This window comes from Cebus imitator, unplaced genomic scaffold (genome assembly GCF_001604975.1).
Source record: "Cebus imitator isolate Cc_AM_T3 unplaced genomic scaffold, Cebus_imitator-1.0 Scaffold181, whole genome shotgun sequence".
NCBI classification, from domain to species: domain Eukaryota; kingdom Metazoa; phylum Chordata; class Mammalia; order Primates; family Cebidae; genus Cebus; species Cebus imitator.
The window spans coordinates 3,518,243-3,542,886 of NW_016107496.1; the positions used below are offsets into that span (position 1 = coordinate 3,518,243).

The 24,644-nt window shown below is 39.8% G+C and overlaps 1 protein-coding gene across 1 annotated transcript in view; it reads left to right on the top strand.

The window, feature by feature from the left end:
* LOC119473740 (sodium channel protein type 8 subunit alpha-like) overlaps positions 1 to 23,620 on the top strand; it is a 106,690-nt gene extending 83,070 nt beyond the window's left edge. The window contains exons 3-10 of the mRNA XM_037744662.1: positions 5,299 to 5,417; positions 7,466 to 7,555; positions 8,205 to 8,333; positions 10,135 to 10,226; positions 19,123 to 19,344; positions 21,009 to 21,072; positions 22,659 to 22,800; positions 23,510 to 23,620. Of these exons, the coding sequence (XP_037600590.1) occupies positions 5,299 to 5,417; positions 7,466 to 7,555; positions 8,205 to 8,333; positions 10,135 to 10,226; positions 19,123 to 19,344; positions 21,009 to 21,072; positions 22,659 to 22,800; positions 23,510 to 23,620 (969 nt within the window). The remainder of the gene's footprint in view (positions 1 to 5,298; positions 5,418 to 7,465; positions 7,556 to 8,204; positions 8,334 to 10,134; positions 10,227 to 19,122; positions 19,345 to 21,008; positions 21,073 to 22,658; positions 22,801 to 23,509) is intronic.
* The last annotated feature ends 1,024 nt before the right edge of the window (positions 23,621 to 24,644 follow it).

Below are 24,644 nucleotides of genomic sequence, written 5' to 3' on the forward strand. Positions count from 1 at the left end.
ACGGGGTTTCACCATGTTGACCAGGATGGTCTCGATCTCTTGACCTCGTGATCCACCCGCCTCGGCCTCCCAAAGTGCTGGGATTACAGGCTTGAGCCACCGCGCCCGGCCCAATGATATGAAATTTAAATATCTGTGTCCATAAAGTTTTATTGAAACACAGCCACTCTTGTTGGGTTGCATGTTTTCTGTGGCTACTTTTGCACCACAATTACAGGGATAAGTTGTTTTTAACAGATACTGTATGGCCTACGAAGCCTGCAGTATTGACTACCTGCACCTTTTCAGAAAAAGCTTGCTGGTGCCAGGTATATTACTTATCTCTCTCTCAGGTAACCACTGCAAGCCCCAGTATTAAAAGGAAAATTTCTAAGCTTTGAGTACTTGTGTTTGTCCAAAGACTCTCTTGCTTTTCAAAAAAGATCCATTTATGAAAAACTGCTTGTAAATTATCTGTAAAGCTAATTATTTCTAGAATAAAACTTTTAATTGTAATATAATTTCCTACTAAAGTATGGGAGATTTACCTTCATTTGGTGAGTTTAGTGTGTACTAGATGTTTATTTTTCTTTGAATAGAAGAAAAGAAGTGTTTTCCTTTTTCTTTCTTTTTTTCTTTTTTTGAGACAGTCTTGCTCTGTTGCCCAGGCTGGAGTGCAATGGTGTTACTTTGGCTCACTGCCACCTCCACCTTCTGGGTTCAAGTGATTCTCCTGCCTCAGCCTCCCAAGTAGCTGGGATTATAGGCATCCACCACCACGCCTGGCTAATTTTCTGTATTTTTAGTAGAGATCGGGTTTCACCATATTGGCTGGGCTGGTCTCGAACTCCTGACCTCATGATCCGCCCACCTCAGACTCCCAAAGTTTTGGGATTACAGGAATGAGCCACTGCGCCTGGCCAAGAACTGTTTTTATATTTGATGAAGATATAAGATGTAAATATTTAGAAAGGGGTGATGGTAAATGAATTTTATTCTAAGTGCAGCATTCGGCACCCAAATTAATTAGGAAATTTCTATTTCACACATCAAATGTCCTTAGTAAAGCCTTCTGCTTACAAAATCATAGTTTTTGAATTCGCTAAAGATGTTTAGTATATCCCCCAGAATCATCAGTCTCCCACTTGACAACTCATGACTGATCCTAATTCAGAATCCTACTACCTCCTAGTTTTGCTTCCACCAAGGTGTAACAGTTCCCATTTCCTAATGGCTTCTTTTTGTTTTTCTTCTTCTCCTTTTCCCTCACCTAAAACAACATAAGCATTTGTTCATGAACCAATCAACAGACATGTATTAAGCACCTGCTATATGCCAGGCACTGCAGGCACTGATTCAGTGATAGGAAATACCCTCCATGCTACCTCTAGACCTTTATTTCCATCATGACCAAACCAAGAGACAAGAGAAATGGAAAGTATAGAGTACATTACTTTTAAAAATCCTGCCAGGTTCGATGCCTCATGCCTGTAATCCCAGCACTTTGGGAGGCCGAGGCGGTGGATCATTTGAGATCAGGAGTTCAAGACCAGCCTGGCCAACACAGTGAAACCCTGTCTCTACTGAAAATACAAAAAAAAAATAGCCAGACATGGTGGTGGGCACCTGTAATCCCAGCTACTGGGAAGGCTGAGGCAGGAGAATTGCTTGAACCGGGGAGGCAGAGGTTACAGTGAGCTGATATCACGCCATTGCACTCCATCTTGGGTAACAGGAGTGAAACTCCGTCTCAAAAACTAAAACTAAAAATACAAAAATAAAAATTCTGTTGCCTGTCTGCTAAAGAGAGGTTTTATAGGTGATTTTGTAAAGGTCTGTTCTGGTCGTTTTTAGGTCTTGGAGCATGGGCCAGTGCTTCTTTCATTGTTGCTTAGCTGCCCTATATATCCCCGGGGGACCGAAATTTCTCTCTCCCCAGAGAATTCATCCCCAACACCAGCTTCATTCTCTGCCATGTTGCCACTAAATTGCCTCCCAATTTGGCACAGTAGACGCTGTTGAGAGGATCCAAGCTTGGCGTAACATGCTGCTCTTTGCTGCATGACCTTTGATAGGTGGTGTTCTTCTCCTGAGCTTTTGTAAAACGTATAGAGGACAATAATTCCTCCTTCACCCATACTTCATGGGAATCTTGTGAGGTTGAATGAGGAAGTTATTTAAAAGACTATTTTCATAGAGGGAGTTGCTATAGAAACACAGAAGGGTACAAATACTTCAGAGAAGGGGTTTGGGGGAAGCCCTAGGCTATTTGTTTCTTTGAGAAGCTAAGATATGGAAGAGCCATAGCTCAGCCATTGATGTGTTTCAAGTGAACCATAGGTCTCCTGCCTCCTCTTGCTTTCAGGATTAGGCTTTTTCTGTAGCATACTCCACCAGAACCAGTACACTCCAGTACAGGAAAATTCACTGCAGTACAATATCAAACACAAGGGATGGTGGAGTGGGTGTTTCTAGAATGTATCTAGCTCAATACTAGTACCGCTTTTCCACTGGGAAGAGAATGATGTGACTCTGGTAGATTAGGAAAGGAAAGAATAGAAGATAAGAAGAGAACTTTTAAAAACATCCACTAATAACTGTGTGTTGGGAGTACATGGACTGATCATTGTATTGGAACTGTGGTTGGAAGCATAAGATTGGTTTCTGCCCTCAGAAAACTAAAAACCTAATTGTTGGAGATGGAGGTTAAAAAAAAAAGTGGGGACTTTTCATAAATGACCTTTATCAGGTTAAGAAAGATCTCTATTGCTGGTTTGTTGAGTACTTTTATTATGAAAGGTGTTGAATTTTGTCAAATGCTTTTTCTGCATCTGGTAAGATGGTCATGTGGTCTTTCTGCTTTGTTAATATGTTGCATTACATTGCTTGATTTCTAAATGCTTAGACTATCTTTGCATTTCTGGGATAAATCCTTCTTGGTCATGGTGTGTAACCATTTTTATATGCTACTGGATTTGGTTTGCTGGCATTTTTGTTGAGGCTTTCTGGGTCTATATTCATAAGGGATGTTAGGATAGAGTTTTCTTATGATGCCTTTGATTTTGTATCAAGGTAATACTGACCTTTAAAATGAGTTTAGAAATGTTCTATTCTCTTCTATTTTGTAGGAGAGTTTGTTTAATTCTTCCTCAAACATTTGGTAGAATTCATCAGCAGAACCATCTGGTCCTGGGCTCTTCTTTGTGGGGTTCATTTTTTAATACAAGATGCAGAAGAATATTTATGGAACAATTCCATATGAGAGAGAGACTTTTTAAAGATACAGATGTATGCTTTTATTTACGCAGAAAATTTTTAGAAGGATATACAAAACTGGCATCAAAGGTTATCATTGGGTAATGAGATGGAACTTGGTCTTATGTTCCTTTTTTCTTTAAAAAAATTATGATCATGCATTGCTCCAAAATTAAAAAATAAAAAACTACTTAAAATGACTAGCATTTGGCCATTTGCTCTTTCACTCACGCAGCAAGATGTTAGAACTGTGTATTTGCCACTGGCCTGTCTCCTTTGGAACTTGCAGTCTAGTAGGCCCTTGCATCTCTCAGCTTCATAGTCTGCCCTCCCTCTTCCCTATTTTATTCTCCATCAACACTGAATTACTGGTCAATTCTCTGAAAAACAAAACAAAACAAAAAAACCTGCAGCTATATGCTCCTATGCTTTCTTTCTTTTCTTTTTCTTTTTCTTTTTAAGATGGGGTCTCGTTCTTGTTGCCCAGGCTGGAGTGCAATGGCATGATCTCGGTTCACCACAACCTCTGCCTCCCAGGTTGAAGCCATTCTCCTGCCTTAGCCTCCCAAGTAGCTGGGATTGGGATTACAGGGATGCGCCACCACACCTGACTAATTTTGTATTTTTAGTAGAGATAAGGCTTCTCCCTGTTGGTCAGGCTGGTCTCGAACTCCCAACCTCAGGTGATCTGTCTGCCTTGGCCTCCCAAAGTGCTGGGATTACAGGCATGAGCCACCACACCTGGCCAGCTACCATGCTCTCATACATGTGATTTTTGTTCCCCTACCTCTCCATCCCTTACCCCTGTATCTGCCCAATTGATTTTTCTTAATTCTTGTTTGTCCTTTAAAGCCCCTTCCAAATATTAGTTACCTTCCTTTGTGAACTTCCCAGCTCACTCTCTTTTTTATTTCCCAGCCAAGGGGAAAGAAATCTCTCCCTCCTGCTGCCTCTCATATATTATGCATATTTTTGTTATTGAACTTTGTACTTAACCTGCATCATAATTACTAGCTCACATATGTGTCTTCTCTAAAAGTACAGTTTTATTCAGTGTTGTGTCCTGGAACTTAGCACAATGCTTGGCACAGAATAGATGCTCAAAAATATTTGAATTGAATTGAATTTAGGAGGCAGGGCATTCTGGGTAGAATGAGCAATATAAACAAAGGCCAATGTTATGAATTACTAGAACCTGTTCTGAGGACATGAGCTAGTTTGGCTGATAGGAAAATTCATGCTGGGAAATACAATGTAATTATTTTGGCAAGGCTGATATTGGGGGCTCTTGAAAGCCAGATAAAGCAGATTGAATATTGGTAAGTAAAAATTGATTGAATGAAGAAGACTGAACATTGGTAAGTAAATATTGATTGAATGAAGAACATTTCTCACTTCCTTCCAGTCTTTGCTGAAATCTCTCTTCTCAAGAGGCTTATCCTGACCACCTCCTTTAAAACCGTTCCCTCTTCATTCGTCCATCCATCCCCTGACTGCAGCATTCTTGATCATCCTCTCCCTGTTCTTCCTCCTTTTCTCATAGCACTTATCATCATCTGTGTAGCACAGTCTATATTTTACTCATTTATTACAGTTTTTATTTATTGTCTGTCTTCTCTACTAGAATATAAACTCTTTGAGCCAGGACTAGCTTGTTCACTGACAGTTCCCAAGCACCTAGAACCTTGTCTGGCACATAGTAGGTGTTCAGTCAGTATTTGTTGAGTGAATGAATCCTAAATTAGTGAACTTCAGTATCTTGTACAGAGCTGGCATAGAAGCTTACGTATGATTCAAATGGCCTGTTTCTGAAAGAAACAAGTTTATTCTGTAAAACTGCCAAGGTTGTGCCATCTCTTTGTAATATAATCTGGGCAGGGCAGAGGGAGGGAGGTGTGGGGCAAAGGGAGATACATTGTGTTAAGGTTGCTTGTTTAAAAACCAAGTTGGGAAGTAAAAATTATTAAGGACTTTTGAGTTTATTTATTCCTTACCTAGAAATCATTGTTTCATGTGGTGACTCATACCCATGCTTTAATAATTTCTCTCTTTTTTTCTCCACAGACCTTTGTAGTATTAAACAGAGGGAAAACTCTCTTCAGATTTAGTGCCACGCCTGCCTTGTATATTTTAAGTCCTTTTAACCTGATAAGAAGAATAGCTATTAAAATTTTGATACATTCATATCCTTTTCTGCAAATGTGGAGTGAGTGCAGCAATTGCTTGGTTGCTTGTTTACCTTCCCAATGTTTGACAACTGGATGATATGTTAAGTTTTATACTGATAGTATAGTTAACTAGCCCATCGGTCAGAAGTTTAAGAGTAAACTCCTGCCACATCCCACGCTGAGCTTCAGCAAATTATTATTTTTTCTTAGGATGATATTGTGGGAATCTGAAATTTGTTGGTATCATTGTGCGGGACAAATTAAGATAAACTTTGTTGAAGTCTTAACTTCATTTACTGTTCAGACTTCAGTGATTTCATTCCATGGTCAACTATTCAGCTTAATATATTAAAAGCCAATATTAGAGTTTTTTTGAAAACACTTCTTAAGTTACAAATAGTTGGATGAATGCTTTAGAAATCAGCTTTGAATTTTTTTTAATTTTTTGAGCAGTGAGCTTGGAAAGTGAGATAGCTCTCAGATGAAACAAACTTCTCCTTGTTATAGAAGTTTAGATGCAGATTGTAGGGTAAACAGGAATTTTTTCTGATATTTTTACTTGCCTTAAATAGAAGAATGCCAATTTATTCAAGTGGCCTGATTTACACCTTATTAACATAGGAGAGAGTGTGTGGCAAATGAAAAATTATTTGATGGATTTAGCGATGTTGCATAGTGACTTTGAACTTCCATGATTGGGTGGTATTTAACAGCATACAGTCACATTCTTCAAAGATTATTGTGTCCTCCTAAGTAGGATGAGGGAACCAGCAGTGGCAACTTGGTGATTTGGTTTAGTAAGCTTTTGCCACATTTTATTTACTCTTAAGAATTTAGCAATGTGGTTGTGAAATCTGTAGTTTATAAACAACACAATTCTGAAACCTTAAGGTTTATAAGGAAATAAATAATTCACAATGGACTTCTTCTTTTCTGTTGGATCAGAAGATGGAGTGTTTTTTCTCTTCTGGTTCCAAAAAGCATGAAGACATATCCAGCTGTAACGAAGAAAAAAAAAAAGTCCAGCTGTAAGAAATATTTTCTCTTTTTAAAATTCCACTGGTAGAATAAAGATAGTGAATGTCATTAACAAGAGACGGTTAATAAGTGGCATGTGGGATATGGCCCCCAGGCTTGTTAAGTGACAAAGTTTGAGTAACTTGTGCTGACCTAAAATAGTTTAATTTTTCTCAGACAAGATCAGAAAGAGAAAAATTCTGGATGGAACTGAAATGGTAGTATGGTTTGCTATCCATAAACATTCCTTGACACTTTCAGAATGGATTTTGCTTTATTACCTAATCTTCAGAAGTGTGCTTAAAAGATGTCCTTGAAATCTTTACTTAACACGCCACAGTTGGTTTCCCATATTGGACATATTCAACACATATGGGATATATTGGCTAATGCCTTGCCCCTAAAGACAATCTCTTTAGAAGGACTAGGGAAGGCTGGGTGTGGAGGCTCAGGCCAGTAATCCCAGTACTTTAGAATGCTTAGGAGGTAAGATCACTTTAGCCCAGGGGTTCAAGAACAGCTTGGGCCGCATAGCGAGAACTTGTCTCTTAAAAAAGAACAACAACTATGGGAGTAAAGTGAACCATTGCATGTAAAGTTTCAAATAAATAGCCATGTAAGATAATTACCTTACTAATGAATGAACACCTAGTTATATAGATTTACTTGATTTTCTTATCTGACAACTTTGGTTGAGAAACTACAAAGGTATTGTACTAAGTGCAGAAATTGTTAGAGGCTTAGTCCATAGTTGAGGTGAAAAGTGGTTAGAGGGGAACACGTTTCATCCAAAAGGAGCAGTACAGTGATGGCCCTTTTGAAAGAAGAACAGCCATCCTGCCCCATCCATCCACAGTTAACAGTGGCATCCTGTGTTTATGGTAGTGACCACAGTTTCATTATCACCTTGCATTTTTCTCTTCTGTGCTTCATCTCCTTTCAGGTTATTGATTTAGATCTCCTGATTCCCAGTGGAAATGTGTTTGTCTTCTGAGAAAACGAAAGGCAGGCCAGGTTTTGTGTGTTGCCCCTTGACTCTTCTCTACAGTATTTAGCATGATCATTATGTGCACTATTTTGACCAACTGTGTATTCATGACTTTTAGTAACCCTCCTGACTGGTCGAAGAATGTGGAGTAAGTAACTCATTTATTTGTATGCTTGTTTGTTTTAAAGATTTTTTAGTCACTGAATCTTGCTTTGCCACAGTTTACTCATTAAGGCGAAAAAAAATTAGTTATTGCCTCTCTTTATTTCACAGAGAAGGCTGAAAGTACATGTGGAATTTAGGAAGTATCCCTCCCTAGAAGTCAACTCTAGGAAGAGAGAGTATACTCTTGAAATTGCCCCCCTTCACTCTACCCTTTCCTGTGCCAGGCACTGCATTGTCCTGCAGCCCCATCACCATCTTGTATTCAGTACCTGGTGATGCTGTTTTCTCCAATTTTAGGTTTTCCTGTTTTTTGACTCTCTAAGGTTAAAAACAGCTCTCGTGGGCCTCCTTACCTGCTTCAAAATGATCATGTACTAGATAGGAGCACAGTTAGTTCCGTGGAATACAATTCAGGACCCAATACAATATTCCAGAGGTCTTGGTTTGTGTATTTCAGTAAGTTTCCTTCAAAGCATTTCTTTTTCCTCCTCATTTCCTTCCTGCTGCATTGGTTGTGCCCTTTCTGTTTTGTCTCTCTTAGTTGAAGCCACACTTCAGGCAAGTGCTAACTTAAAAGGTTCATTTAAAGTTTCTATCCAGAAATTACCTCATGCTCTTCATTTCTTTGACAGGTACACGTTCACAGGGATTTATACATTTGAATCACTAGTGAAAATCATTGCAAGAGGTTTCTGCATAGATGGCTTTACCTTTCTACGGGATCCGTGGAACTGGTTAGATTTCAGTGTCATCATGATGGCGTAAGTTCTCCCCTTACTTTATTGGTATTCTGGGTGTGATTCCGTGTGTGGAGTTGTGATCCTGGGTCTGTTTGCAGGACAGTGTTTCTAAGTGTGCATTTATGGACACAGCTGTATGAGGAATTAATGGATAACCATGTAAGGCCCTATGGACTTACGTCTATGATTCTTGCTTGTGAGGGCCTCTTGTGATTCAGATAATGATAACGTGTTTACATGGGAGAAGGCAAGCAGAGGCTTTACAGCTGGGAGAGAAAGTAGGAGGTGATTTCCCATGGACACTCTCTCATATTTTATTCATCCTTATAACATTGATCAAGGTTTGCACACCTATCATTACAAGGCCTCTGTGAAGACCTGAAATTTTTTAAATGTAAAAAACCTTCAGCTGAAAATGAGTTTCCTGGGTATGTCTTACCGCATGTAATTTAATGAGGCTGGCCAGGTGTTGCAGACTTCAGAGCACATTTTAGAGTCAAAACATGAGCCAAGATATCCAAACTGGCACCTCCTGAAGAGTTACTAACCAGAATTTCGAACTATTGCTCAAGATCAGTGTAACTCCACATTGGTATGTTACTGCTCTTGCTCATTTGTGTTGTTTTAGCAATAAAAATGTATCTTTGGGAAACTTAGCTGATGATAGAAGCATTATAGCAAGCTTATTATTTTTATTTCCAGGTTGGGGAAGCATTTTGTGGTTTGGGAGTGTAGTGGAGGTGGTGTATCGGTTTTTCGTGTATGCATGATGTGTAAGAAAGAACGCATTTGAATATGTATTGATCTGAGCATCCGGTGGAAAGATGCATTTCAGCTGTAAAATGTGAATAAATGATATGCATCAAATACTTGAAACTGAAACTGATTTTCTCTTATATAAAGGAAATGCCTTACTTTCTAGCCTTATGAATACACATTGGTGTTCATTTAAAATTTTTAAGTGTCCTTGCTAGGCATGAGCTTGTAATTAAAATGAGCACTTAACACAGTATTTGCTCTGATCTCATGATTTGGATATTCCTGAGCCCTGCTTTTGTATGTCATAGGCCAAAACTTCATTTATAGACATGACTACAATCATGATTACAACTCTTGAATAAGTCATATATACAGACATTTAGTCAATTTTGCCATTGTCAGCTACAGAGTTATTTGAATGTAGATTTGTTTTTGTGGGCTCCTGCTGCAGAAATTTGTCTCCCTCTCCTAAGATACTGTTCACAAAACTTGGGAACATAAGCCTTTGATACCTCTTGACATTCCTTTTTACTAAAAAGAGTGAATGGACCGACAGTAAAGCCATTCTGATTGGGATCAGCACATGACTATGCTGATTAAAGGAGTAAATTCCAAGAACCTCCTGGTTCTGTCAGTTGTTTCTAATATACTGTTGAATTTCCTTGCCCAATGTTCCTTAAATGTTTATATTTTGAAACTTTTCTTTTTCAAGGAAAAAAATGAAATCATAATTTGTATATAAGACCCTTTCTTCCCCCATTCTCAAACCCTCGCCCAGTGGTACCATTACAAGTTAACTTTGGTTTGATTCTGCAGGTATATAACAGAGTTTGTAAACCTAGGCAATGTTTCAGCTCTACGCACTTTCAGGGTACTGAGGGCTTTGAAAACTATTTCGGTAATCCCAGGTAAGATGGTCCGGGGTTGGTGTTAGGTGTTGGGATAGGGCCCTGACGTGACGTATTGTACTTTTTGTTTTGTTGTGGTTTTGTTTTCTCCTTTGGTGTTTGTGTTTGTGTCTGTGTTTGTCATTTGTGTCTGTGTGTGACCTCCCTTACTACAGATATGTGACAGAGTTTGTGGACCTGGGCAATGTCTCAGCGCTGAGAACATTCAGGGTTCTCCGAGCTTTGAAAACTATCTCTGTAATTCCAGGTGAGAAAATTTGTACATAAGACTGAATTTGCCACATCTCCTCTTTCTCCTCCATTCGTTTTGTCCACCATTCTAAACCAGCATCAATACAGTTGATATGGCCTTGCATTCTGCATGTTTTTCCTGGGAGACATTCTCTGGAATGGTCGTTTGGTCCTCAGGCAGTTTTCTCTGAGTGCTTGCCAGGCATGCAGCCCCCATTCCATCCATGCTATTGAAAAAGCACGTGCTTCACAATCACTTGGATCTCACCATATTTGAAGAAATTGTCACAGAGCTAGCTGTCTCTTTGTATATAAATCATTTGCTTCCTGGCTCCATGGAATTACAGTAATTTTGACATTTGCCGTCATTTCATTGCTTGTGATTTCTAGGCTTCTTGTCGCATGGTTTGTTGATGGAACGTTATTCAGAGAATTACACTTTTACTATTACTGTATTAATGGAATTTTTTAATCACAGAAGAGATCTACCCAATTAACTAATCCTGTATCAGAGACAAATTTAAGAGACTTGGAGTTAGTGAACTGCACTTATTGAATAATCACTGTCTATCATGTTCTACTGCTATCTGTCTCACTAGAATAAGAACCAGTAGACATCTACTGTACTTATTCAGGGTTCATTCTCAGACATAAATCCCAGTGAAAGTTTATTCAGACACTGTTAAAAAAAAATCAAAGGTAAGATAAGATACAACTAAAGGTATTGGCAACAAAAAGTACAGAAGTTTGAAGGGAAAAAACAGAATCAATGGGTGGGTTGAGAGTTAGCTAATTGACAATCGCTTTAAAATTTTTGCCTTTTTCTTTTTGGTTCTGGTTGAGCTAGCCCAGTGGTTCTTAACCTTTTGAAGGTTTGGATCCCTTTGAGAATCAGATGAAAGTTCACAGACCCCCCCTGAAGCCCATCCATGGACCCCAGGTTAAGATTCCTTAATTTAATTTAAATCATTGCTACGGGGTAATATTTATCTTTCTAAAGACAGTCTTGAAATCTTAAAGGAAAGATACTTTAGTGTTGTGAGTCTAAGATATACTGGAGCTGACTTGGCGGAGGTGAAGACTATGTTGTTGCTCTTTGGACTTTCATTGTGTTCAAGGGGCTTCAAGAAAGACTCTGTAGAGACCAGGCTTTCTACAACAGTTCTGTACAAATAGGAATGTGGAGAAAGAACAGAGGCATCCTATTCTTGACATCACATGGCTCTTCCCCTTGTGGCTGACTCAAAAATATATCTTTTTTAAAAATTCATTTTTATTTTATGTTTTAGAGACAGGGTCTCTCTCTGTTGCCCAGGCTGGAGTATAGTGGTACAATGATGGCTCACTGCAGCCAGTGATCCTTCTTTCTCAGCCTTCCAAGTAGCCGGCACCCCAGGTGCATGCCACCACACCTAGCTCCTTTAAAAAATATATATTTTATAGAGACAGGGTCTCCCTATGTTGCCTAGGCTGGCTGCCAACTCCTGGGCTCAAGCAGTCTTCCTGCCTCAGCCTCCCAAAGTGCTGGGATTACAGGCATGAGCCACTGCATCTGGCCCAGAAATATTTCTTTTTCCCCTTTTCAACATTACCTCAATAGCAGATAGAGAAGGAAGCACAAAGATAGAATCCTGGAGAGGGCAGTCTTGGAATATGGTTTACTGAGATCCTTAAAGAAGGTAAATTCATCTTCTCCACTTACAAATTTGGGCCATGGAGTGGGCCCAGTAAATTAGTGCCCTATCAAAAGATTAATTCCTTTATTTCTAGCAATGGTAGCTGCCTTCCTATCAACCAAAGGCTGGGTGTCGGTTGGAGTGTATACTTCTTGGCAAAACACTGCAACCCTGACTTACCAAGATTTAGTTTCTAGCCATTTTAAATCTGCTTAAACCTAGCTCATTCTCCACACAGCCTCAGATAGCTCACTGTTGGTGGCCTAATCCTTAGGCAGGCCTTGTCTTATTTTTTGAGGCATCTGGAGTGTCAAATCTTTACTTTCATTTTTCCTATGGTCTCTCTTCTCCTCTGGCCCCTTTTAAATATGATTTTGTGTTTTCTGCTCATTTCCCCCATCGTACTCTGCAAGGCATCTGTCTCTTTATGTTCTTGTGATCTCAAAACTTCTCTCCAGAATTAAATTGGAAAGCTGTATTCTGTTCACTAACTAGGGCAGCAGATGCTATCTGTAGTCTAGCTCATAGCTTCTGTCTCTATCTCTGCTATATGGTTAACTTTTGACCATGGCATTTCTGCAAGAACTGTTGACCGGTGTCACATTATTTATTCTTTATATATATCCTTAATATGTGATGTTATTTATCCTTTATATATGTATCTGGAATATATGCAGCATCTAACACAGTGCCTGGCCCATAGTAGTGTTCCATTGTAGTAGCGGCAGTTATTATTATAAAGAAGAAATCTAAGCCAATAGAAAGGGTTTGTATCAAGATTTAGACGTCAACTTCAGCTTCACAGTTTGAAATAGAGTCCCAGATTCCTATTTCTAGAAGCACCTCCAATTGAGCTGGCTTTGGGAGGCTAACTGGGGTGGAAAATAACATTAAGGGATAGTAAAGCCAATAATAGATCACTGTCAGTAAGTGATATATTTGGTTCTTGAATTAAGCGTAGCTCTCAATCTCAATCTTTTTGCTTCCCGTTCTACCTTTTAGAGTTAGCAAGAGAAATCTGGTAATGGAGTTTCCCTCATGGGGAGTTTTCTCTCATCCTATGGGAAATTCTGAAATTGCTGATTATGCTTTCTCCCATAGAGGGCTGTTGTGCTATTCCTACCTGCCTGCTATGAAATCTCCTTCCAAGGCAGGAGCACCAGCATATGAGTCAGTGGATCTGGGCCATCTCTTGCTTAGAAGTCTAAGTCATTTTGATTCTTGTGTAATAGAGCTAGGCCATGGTTCCCCCTTAGTAAAAAGCATTGTTTTGTATACCAGGTTTTCTCATGGATCACTTCAGTGGAATTGTTGCTCTGTCTTTTCTAGTTCCCAGTTTGGTTATAGGCTATTGCCAAGGGTGTCAAAAACAGAATGGAAGTGAGAGCAACCACTGACCTGGAGCCTGCAAGGTCTCACAAAGCCCCCCATGTATCAACTTCATTTATGAGAGCTTTTCCTTTCCTACAGCATTCACCCATCCCCGACCTGGGCTGATTCTGTCCTCCCTCTTCGTGTCTTGGGTAGATACTCTGAGTATGTCAGGGCCACCAGGACTCCCAAGGAATGCACAGTAAGATGCATCAGTTGGCTCTGGCCTTTTCTGTAAGAAATGCCTTATTTTAGAGCTTTCTTGTAGCTCAGAAAAGACCAAATCCACCTTCTGACCCTTTTTACTTGCTAACTTAACTTGGATATGTACTATTTATGGTTTCCATTTTGCTTCAGAGACATGAACTTGGAGAACAGTGTACACAAGCTCTGTGCTAAAAGGGTCAGTTAGAGAGGTGACCCTTTCTAAATTTTCTTTAGTCTAGAATTGGCCAGGTTCTCCTTGACATTGAAATATTCTGCCTAAAAGTTTATATGTCTTAAAACTTTGTTTTCACTTTGTATTTGTCTGAGTCCTGCAGAAAGTGAACTTCTAAGTGACTCTGCCAGAAGTTTCGTCCTCTGCATGCTTTGATCATGTGCCACAGGGCTGACATGCCCAAAGAAAGGGTGAGAACCTCAAAACAGTTTCTCAGGTTTTTCTTAGACAGCAGCACTTACTAGTGTAAGTATTAATAGAACTGGTTGGGAGAACCTCACTTGTCAGTTCTTTTCATTTCTATCATTTAAATGGCTCCCCCAAAGCACTGCTTATCTACTGCTCATTAGCACTTATTTAATTTCATTCCAACCTCTTGAGAATTGTACTTTCTCGATTATTTTTCTCTTGGATATTTTATTTCTCTGCTTTCATTTCTGTTACTTTCACTCCTAACCAGTGGGATGAGACAGGAAGCAGGGAAAATGATAGGCCTTTCTTTTTCCCACTCCAGTTTTCACAAAGAAAGCATATTCTTTAAACGTATACTTTGTGAATGTGGCAATTTCTGCTGCATAATGATGGAAGATAGAAAGTGTTTTAAGACTATATCCTGATTCATTGTCTCTGTTAAACTATTCTGGTTATTAATTCTATTGCCTTTGTATTTCTCCTTTTCCCACATTGCTTCTTAGGAAAGATAACTAAAGTTTAACAGTGGTCCTAAGTGAAAAAACACAAAATACTCACAGGATTCCACTGACCCATCTTTGAGAGCTAATTTAGTTTTGGTTACACTTTGTGCTGTAAATCCGGTCTCTAGTAAAGAAATCTAGAGTCCTCAAATCTCTCTCAAATTACTGTTACTCTGAAGAACCTTCAAGAACTATCACTGTAGGCTGGGTGCAGTGGTACACACCTATAGTCCCAGCTAATCAGGAGGCTGACTCAGAGGATCACTTGAGCCCAGGAGTTTGAGGCTGCATTGAGCTGTGACCACACCTGTGAGTAGCCACTGCATTCCAACCTGGGCAGCTTAGTAATATCTTGTCTCTAAATAAATAAATAACTATTATTGCAAGGCTTGCAGTTGCAGCAGGAAAGTCAACATGACACTACTTTACCCTGTGATTTGTCTGAACTCAAGCCTGACTCTGGGAAAAGGGCAGTTGTTCTTTCCCTGGGTTGAGAACTGCTTGTTACTGCTACTGAAGCCTGTTTGAATATTAATTTTATAAGGGAATTAGCTCACATTGCTTTAAACCACTTAAATTTCTCCACCTGAACTACAAACTAGGGAATATGAATTAACTTTATTTTATTTATATATATATATATGTATATTTTTTTGAGACAGAGGTTTTGCCCGTCACCCAGGCTGGAGTGCAATGATGTGATCTCAGCTCACTGCAACCTACGCCTTCTGGGTCCAAGCTATTCTCCTGCCTCAGGCTCCTGAGTAGCTAGGATTATAAGCATGCGCCACCACACCTGGCTAATTTTTGTATTTTTAGTAGAGATGGGGTTTCACCACGTTGGCCAGGCTGGTCTTGAACTCCTGAACTCAGTTGATCCACCTGCCTCGGCCTCCCAAAGTGCTGAGATTACAGGCGTGAGCCACCATGCCCGGCAAATTAACTTTATTTATAATCTGGCCATCCCAGTGTTGAAAGATTTTGACCCCAATATGCATGACTAATTTCTCTGGACATAGCACATAGGCATGCGTTGTTCATTTATTCAAAGGATTCCTGGGCATTGTGAGAGGTTCAGAGGTACTTTTGGACATAGAGTAGAATTCTTCATCTGCTTCTCAAAATTCCTTAAATATCCAGCTTTCCCTCCTGTCACTGACCATTCTCTACATTGAATACAGCTGTCTTTTCTTGGCCTATAGTAAATGTATTAACTGTTTCTACTCAGACACACACCAAAGTGAGCTAATGTTAGCCTTTTCCAAGAGTTCTCACTGTCCAGTTTGCCCCACATGGCTTCTGTTGCACCCTCTGTTGTGTAGGAGTTTTTTGAAGAAGCATTCTGCTCTGTTTGGGATAATTGGTTTTCAGTCAGTATCTTGCTTGTTCTGGCATCTGATGTTGTGAGTCAATAGAATAAAAAGACAGTGCCTCTGTACCTCCAGAATGGTGGCATTCTACATTTCTGGCTTGTGTCAGGTCAGGAATTCTACTAACAGCTTTTTGCCTTTATTGACAGGTATTGATGGTATGAGGGAGGACTTTCAGGCAGTCACAGCTGGCAAGGCAATAGAGCTTGAGCTTAAGAAATGACTTGACTATGGCATCTCCATAAATTGGGATTGATGCCTGCAAATATGGCCATTTGCAATTAATCCTAATGGAAGGAAGAAGAGTCTTGGCTGAAACCAATGTATAATTCAGTGATTGTTTATATTTAATATTGCTGTGTGATCATGTGCCTTCCTTTACCTGAAAACATTAAGACACATCACCTTTCTTCTTCTTTTTCCTTTGCCTTCTCATTTTCTCTTGGTGATCTGGATGGGATTCTTGGAGACTAAACTTTTTAGATGGCTGTCGTTAATGTTATTTAGTGATTACCCTTGCTTAATTAAGATTTGTTTCTCTGACCCACTGTGAAGTATAAGCAGCTGAATACCATTTCCAATTAAGTTTCTACTTTAAACATCTTGAAAGCTAACTCACCAACGAGATCATCTAAGCCCCAGACTTCAAAGCTGAGGCTTGAAAAGTGTCTTTTTAGCTTCCTCGACTCATGTTTACACATTTCTTCAGCAATAACATCTGGCTTATGGAGAAGAGATGTTAAACCAGCTGACTGTGGTGAGCATTTGGGTCCATCCCCAGGAAAGTGGTGAGTTATGTCAGATTAGTAGGGGTCATTTCTGGTTGCAAGTAACAGGACACAGGAATGATTCAGGGAACCTAAGGGCTGGAATGCACTTGTGCTTCTGGGAAGCCAGTAGAAACCAGAATGCAGAGCCAGAAAGCCACAGGTACCAGGAAGTACTTTGTCTCCATCTCTCTTCTCTCCAAGTGTCCATTTCTCTCTCTCAGCATACTAACTTCCTTTACTTCTCAGTCATATCTTAATATGACAGAATATGGCTACCACTTAGTTTCCAAATTTATTTATTACATTCCCACCACATGAAAAGATTACTCAAAATTCCCATAGGAAGGGATCTGGATTTAGGTCAGATGTCCACCCAGGCATCTGCAGCTACTGAGAGAAGGTGACCTTGTACAGACATGGCTGCTGAGAGTTCATTCTTATGGAACAGGAGATAGTTGGAGCTCATGGCCTAGAATTTCCAGTTACGTAGGTCTGGAATTGTCAAAGAGTTTCCAGCTCAGGAAAATCAGATTCTACTCATGCTAAAAGTGTATGCTTTTCAAATTATTTACTTACAAACTCAAATTATTGTGTTGCATGCTAAAAGTGTATGCTTTTCAAATTATTTACTTACAAACTCAAATTATTTACTTACAAAATTGGTTTGGCTATTTTGTGCTATTATACTCTGGTTACTAATACAGAGGACAGCTTACAGCTCATTTCTCAATTCAGTAAAATAGCGATGGTAAAGTCCTTTAACAGTCATCTGGTGTTTTAAAAGGTGATTGCCTGAATCGTCTGGAGAGATGGCTGTGTAAGCCTCATAACAAAGTCCAGGAAAAGAAACTCTACAACCATTTTTAGTGACCCATTCAAGTATTCTTTTTTAAATCAGTCTTTGACTTGAAAACAGTAACCTTGCATAATTTTAAAAGCCTGGGATTGAATTATTGACTCAATATAGACCCCCTCCATCCAGTCAAAATATAATGAGGACTTCTGTGTTCCTTAGCAACTGAATGGAAATAAATTCCATTTCACTGGAACAATTTTTACTCCTTGATGGCTGCTTTCTACTTTATTTCACCAGTACCTTCTTACCTAGCTGTGTGATTATGGTACGATTTTCCAGGGCCTTAGGTTTAAAAGATAGTTTGAAGTTTCAGTTTCTTAATCTCAAACAAATAAACATCTCTGCCTTATTCTGAAAGACTTTTAGAGAAGATTCTTCAGCTTCTCCACCACTGCCCACTGCTATGTAGTGCTATGTTTATCCAGGTTCTGTAGACGAGAAAATGAGACCCTGAGAAGTAACCTTAAATTCGATTTGAAATACAATAGGTCATAAGCAGTGACTGGGCCAGGACCAGAATACCAGCTTTCTGATTCCCTGTCTGATGCTTTTTTTTGTACAGCCCCATGAGGAGAAAAAGAATCAGATTAGAAGTGCTTTGTTTCCTGGAGCCCAGGCAAACTCTTCATAATTTCTTTGTGGCCACAGTCTCCATGGAAGGCTCTTTGTTGGCCATGTCCTATGGATAACCTGGTATCTGGGCACATAAAGACTCATTTGGACCCAAAAAGCATGAACCTACAACCATATTTTTCTGTATCTCCTATCACTGATCTCTCCCTGTGCAATTAAGAAATATACCTTCAGTCTACATTTGAGCCAGTGTCTTGCATTTAAACTTCAAATTAAAAATTTTTTATGTTTTTGTTTTTAATTTAGGACAGAAAAAAGATAATTGTAGAATACAGGGGAATATATGTGATACAGAAAAAGTGTATTTTTAAATGGAAAATGACAAAATATAAATACTGGATTAATAATAACCTTTTCAATACTCTGGCATTTCCAGAGTCCTTGGCAAAATATTATTGTACCTTCTCACTTATTATTGGCTTTTAAACTTCCCAGTGGTTTTCTTTCCACCTGGAGACCTCCTCAATTCTTGATTTTTCCATTTGTTTCTTTGACAAATATTTGCTGAATACATACTGTAGATCCTGCTGTGAACACAACAGATGTAAAACATCAGTTATAACCATAATAAATGCTACAGAAGAAAGTATAAGATGCTACTGAGACAGTAGTAACAATGGGGAGGGAGAAGCGTGGCGAAGTCAGAAAAGGCTTTTCTGGAAGAATTGATATTTGAACTGGACCTTGAAGGATGAGTAGGAGTTAGGCAAAGAGGACAAGGTAATATAACAGGGAGCATTCCAGGGAGAGGGAGCAGCAGGTATGAAGGCCCTAATGCAAGCAAGAGCTTGGCTCTTGTGGGGAACTAAAAAGTAGTCAGAGACGGGAAAGCGTTCCCAGGAAGAAGGGGGCCCCATGTTGTTGGTAGAAGGAGCTTTGTTTTGCTTTTTCAGATGTATTCACCTAAAAATGGATACTTCCGGAATATTTTTTTATGTTTATTTTTGCTGACCTATTATTATTCTCATGGTATAAAAATAAAGTGGCCATATTTCAAGAGTGGTGCTGTGGGGAGGAGTAGCAGCCAGTGGCTAAGAGGAAGGCTGGGGGAGGTGGGGAGGGCTTTGGGGTGCCTCTGATTCCAGGGATTCTGTCTCCTCAGGTCTGAAGACAATTGTGGGTGCCCTGATTCAGTCTGTGAAGAAACTGTCAGATGTGATGATCCTGACAGTGTTCTGCCTGAGTGTTTTTGCCTTGATTGGACTGCAGCTGTTCATGGGGAACCTTCGAAACAAGTGTGTTGTGTGGCCCATAAACTTCAATGAGAGCTATCTTGAAAATGGCACCAAAGGATTTGATTGGGAAGAGTATATCAACAATAAAAGTAGGTGGCCTCTCACTGCAAGAGGAATAGGAAAAGTGTATTACTAGTTCACATGGTCAGAAGCTACCACAGGGCTTTAAAAAGTAGTTGTAGTCTGGATGTGGTGGCTCACGCTTGTAGTCCCAGCATTTTGGGAGGCTGAGGCAGGCAGATCACCTGAGGTCAGGAGTTTGAGGCCATCCTGGCCAACATGGAGAAACTTCGTCTCTACTAAAAATACAAAATTTGCTGGGTGTGGTGGTGCATGCCTATAATCCCAGCTACTTGGGAGGCTGAGGCAGGAGAATTGCTTGAACCCAGGAGGTGGAGGTTGTGGTGAGCCGAGATCGCACCATTGCACTCCAGCCTGTGTAGGAAACAAGAGTGAAATTCCATCTCGAAAGAAAGAAAGTAGTTGGAGATGGAAAGGAATGGCAGTGCTACTAGAACTAGCCCTGTGAAATTATTCCTTTCCTCGAGGTAGGATTGTGTTCAGAAGCTCTTGAACATCAGTCCTTTCTCCCTTCTTCACATGTACCCCGAAACTTTTACTTTGAAATTTAGGCTTAGAAGCTTGATAAAAATTATTTTTTCCCTGGCTGAGTTACTTAGGATATTTACACATTTAGTCCAGAATGTATCTATGGAACTCAAGTTTTCTTAATATTACTAAGACTATTGCAGTCTATCTAGCCTAGGGAATCAGGCGATCTCCAAGGTACTACTCAAATCCTATTGCAGTTAGGGAGTTTTAATCATTTTATTTGAGGAACCAAAGTACTTAGGTCTTTTCTTAAGGAAACCTTGATGTAATGATACTGCTTTAGACTCATGAAAAAAAGTTAGTGATGTCACTATTAGTCATTCCTGAGAAAATAAAGTCAGTTTAGTAGCCACAGGAAAATGTTGCAAAAGGCCAGGCATGGTGGCTCATGCCTATAATCCCAGCACTTTGGAAGGCCAAGGTGGCTGGATCACCTGAGGTTAGGAGTTCGAGACCACCCTGGCCAACATGGTGAAACCCTGTCTCTACTAAAAATACAAAAAAAATTAGCTGGGCGTGGTGACTCATGCCTATAATCCCAACTACTCGGGAGGCTGAGGCAAGAGAATTGCTTGAACCTTCGAAGTGGAGGTTGCATTGAGCTGAGACCACACCATTGCACTCCAGCCTGGGCAGCAAGAACCAAACTCTGTCTCAAAAAAAAGAAAAAAGAAAATGTTACAAAGAAGATTTCAGGGACATATGCTGGAAAGGAAAACATGCCTTCTAATTTAAAATAGGACCTAGTATCTAATGACCAACAAGCTCTAAAATATCTTTGATAAAGACAAGTTGTAAGGATAGAAGAATAGAGTGGTATAAAGGGCTTTAGAACTCAGAAAACTTACTTTTAGGCCCTTTTAAGTACCAGAGTCTAGCATATAGATTTGAAGTATGAATGAAAGTTGGGTATCTGTGCAAACTATATTGCATCAAGGTCTTTGGGGTAGCACTTTTAATTTGTAAAGATTTATAAGGAAATCATTAATGGGAAAGAATTACCAGCTGCCACAGCCATTGGAAAAGATTTATGAGCTAAAGTCAGTAACTGTTTCTGCTGGGGCTAGTTAGGAACAGTGGAACCTTATTCTCTGATTCACTTAAATCCCTGTTCATTTCCTGCCTCTTCAAACTTTTCTAGCAAATTTCTACACAGTTCCTGGCATGCTAGAACCTTTACTCTGTGGGAACAGTTCTGATGCTGGGTAAGTAGCTCACCTAGTTTTATTCTCTTTCCTTAAAATAATGTACCTATTATAAGTTGGGTCAAAATAGGCAATATTTTTACTTTTCTTTGTGCTCACGTGGTAGACCTTACAATTGCATGTGACCTATCGGTTGACGTAGATTTTCTTTCTGTTTCATATTTGTCCATCTAAAGTTGACATTTTACTAGTAAGTGACTGTGCTTATAGTCTCAAGCCAAAATCAAAGAATCTAAGGATAGAATCAATAATACCAGATAGCTTACCTGTCTCCTGGGGACTCCTCTCATCCTATGGTATGGTAGAGAGTAAAGATACCATCTTAGTGATAGTTATCCATCCTAGGATGACCCAAAATATGCTTGACCTGACAGCATAGAGGAGGAAAAAGAGTAGCAATGTAGTATTTGAGTCCTGATCATGATACTTCCTGATCTGAGACCTTTGGCAAGCCATTTAACATATCTGAGCCTTGATTTTTTTCATCCATAAAATGGATTTATTTGATAAGCCATGCTTTCTCTTCCTCACATTCATTACTGTAAAGATCCACTTACATTACATGAAAGTGCTTTGTAAACAGAAGGCTTTATAAATGTAAGGTGGTGGTAGTGTCATTTCTCAGAGTCTATTGATCCTCTAAAAACTGGTATTTTAACATGACCACGATATCTAGAAGCCCATTTAATTTCTATATTAAAGTAGATTACTAGAGATTACATTGAAAGAAATATGAGGTGAATCTAAAAGCAGGAGAAATGTTGTAACCGAGGTCACTGAAATGTCCATTATGACTTAGGTTGTCACAGTGAGTGTAAAGAAAACAAAGATGATTAAGAGGAAATTCTAGCTGTTTGTCATTTGGGATTGTAGCTAAGTTAAATTTCATTGAATTACACATTGATTGATATGAATCTAGAACAGTACTTCTCACACTTTGGCATGCATAAGAATCACCTGGCATACCTTTTAAAAATGCAGATTCATAGATCCCATATCCAGAACTTTTAATTCCTAGATTTGGGTAAGGACACAGGAATCTGCATTTTTTTTTTTTTTTTTTTTAAGACGGGGTTTCGCTCTTGTTACCCAGGCTGGAGTGCAATGGCGCGATCTCGGCTCACCGCAACCTCCACCTCCTGGGTTCAGGCTATTCTCCTGCCTCAGCCTCCTGAGTAGCTGGGACTACAGGCATGCGCCACCATGCCCAGCTAATTTTTTGTAGTTTTAGTAGAGACGGGGTTTCACCATGTTGACCAGGATGGTCTCGATCTCTTGACCTCGTGATCCACCCGCCTCGGCCTCCCAAAGTGCTGGGATTACAAGCTTGAGCCACCGCGCCCGGCCAAATCTGCATTTTTAAAGGACATGCCAGGTGATTCTTATCCTAGGCTATCCCCAAAAGTTGGCTAGCTGCTTACTTCCTTCTTTTTCTTTTTCTTCCAATTTGTTAGCCTGGCTCTATCGATGGTTATTTATTACCTCCAAGGTCATGGAGTAAATAGAATTATGTTATTTATTATCTCCAAGGTCATGGCTGGGTGGAATTATGTTGAAAAGTCCTAAACTTCCCTATCTTCCTTCAGGCAATGTCCAGAGGGATACCAGTGTATGAAAGCAGGAAGGAACCCCAACTATGGTTACACAAGCTTTGACACTTTTAGCTGGGCCTTCTTGGCATTATTTCGCCTTATGACCCAGGACTATTGGGAAAACTTGTATCAGCTGGTGAGTAATACCTCTTTTCCTTTGGTCATAAAGTTTACATGAGCATATATGGGGTTGGGGACATTCTATATGAGCATATATGGGGTTGAGGACATTCTGTGTGAGCATATATGGGGTTGGGGACATTCACCATTAGTGAAGTTATTATACAAGATCTAATTGTTGTGTTTCCCACAGTCAGCTGGTTTTTGATATTAAGTGAATTCTCTCAGTTCTCGTCCCCATTTTTAATGTTCAGTCATGTATAGCTGTAGACACTTGCAGCCTTGACAGCCTCTTGTCTGGCCTGGGAATCTGCTATCTCTATCTTCTTCCTACTGTTCATTCTCTGCAGCATATCGCCTTTTGGATAGTTGGGTTTAGGGTTTCTTTTTTGTTTTGTTTTGTTTTGTTTTTGAGGTAGGTACTACAGGCATGTACCAGCACACCTGGCTAATATTTCTACTTTTTGGAAAATTGGGGTTTCACTCTGTTGCCCAGGCTGGTCTTGGAACCTCTGGTCTCAAGTGATCCTCCCACTGTGGCCTCCCAAAGTGCTGAGATTATAGGCGTGAGACACCATTAGGGCATCTGTTTAAGAAATATTAAACACCTCCGTGCAAGGCACTGTATAGATGGAATTTTCATGTAATTTCTAGATGGAATTTCTTGGAGTATAAATATATCAACATTTTTAAGATTTGTAACACATTTGGACTTGTTCAAGCAGGTTGTACAGATAAAAATAAGGTCAGTAACATTCTGTCGGGCTTCATTGGTGACTCTGGACAAGTCATTTAACTTTGCTGGTTGTAATGAAGTCAGTGTAACTATTTGCTAAGAGTCTTACAGCTTAGAAATTTTCTGACAGTCCATTGTTTTCTCTTTGATTCTGTCATTTGGTGATGCCAGTTACTTTGAAAATGAAAAACATGTCCCCTCAGGCATGAAGGAACCTCTTTAAGGGAAGTTTCTAGTTCAAATCTCTGAGTTAATTCTTACCTTTCTGTTGGACAGCCTGCAGTTCCCTCAGGTTGAATCTTTCTCATGAAATTTTTGTGATTGGTACTAACTAACTTGCTTACTTTCTTTTTTTCCTTCTTTTCTCTTTTTTTTTTTCATGGAATTGTGTTCTTGTTGCCCAGGCTGGAGTGCGGTGGCGCGATCTTGGCTCACTGCAATCTCCAAATCCCAGGTTCAAGTGATTCTTCTGCCTCGGCCTCCCAAGTAGCTGGGATTACAAGCACGCACCACCACACCCAGCTAATTTTTGTATTTTTAGTAGAGACGAGGTTTCACCGTGATGGTTGTCCAGGCTGGTCTCGAACTCCTGACCTCAGGTGATCCGCCCATCTTGGCATCCCAAAGTGCTGGGATTACAGATGTGAGCCACCACACCTGGACCATTTTGTGGTTAACAGAATAAAGATGAAAATTCTGTAATAGTGGGTTGCATATATATAACATAAAGTGCAGTTTCCTTCTGCTTTTTTTTTCTCCCCACTATCCTTCATGTCCTACATTCATATTCTTTTAAAACTCATTCTATTGCAAAAGAATAAGGAAGGGTGTCACTCAGGATGGGAATTTCCTGGCCAGGCGCAGTGGCTCATGCCTATAATCCCAGCACTTTGAGAGGCTGAGGTGAGTGGATCACTTGAGGCCAGAAGTTTAAGACCAGGAGTTTAAGTGAAACCCCATCTCTACTAAAAATACAAAAATTAGCCAGGCATGGTGGCACATTTCTGTAATCCCAGCTATTTAGGAGGCTGAGGTGGGATAATTGCTTGAACCTGGGTGGCAGAGATTGCAGTGAGCCGAGATCATGCTATGCCTGGGCAATAGAGCGAGACTCCATCTTAAAA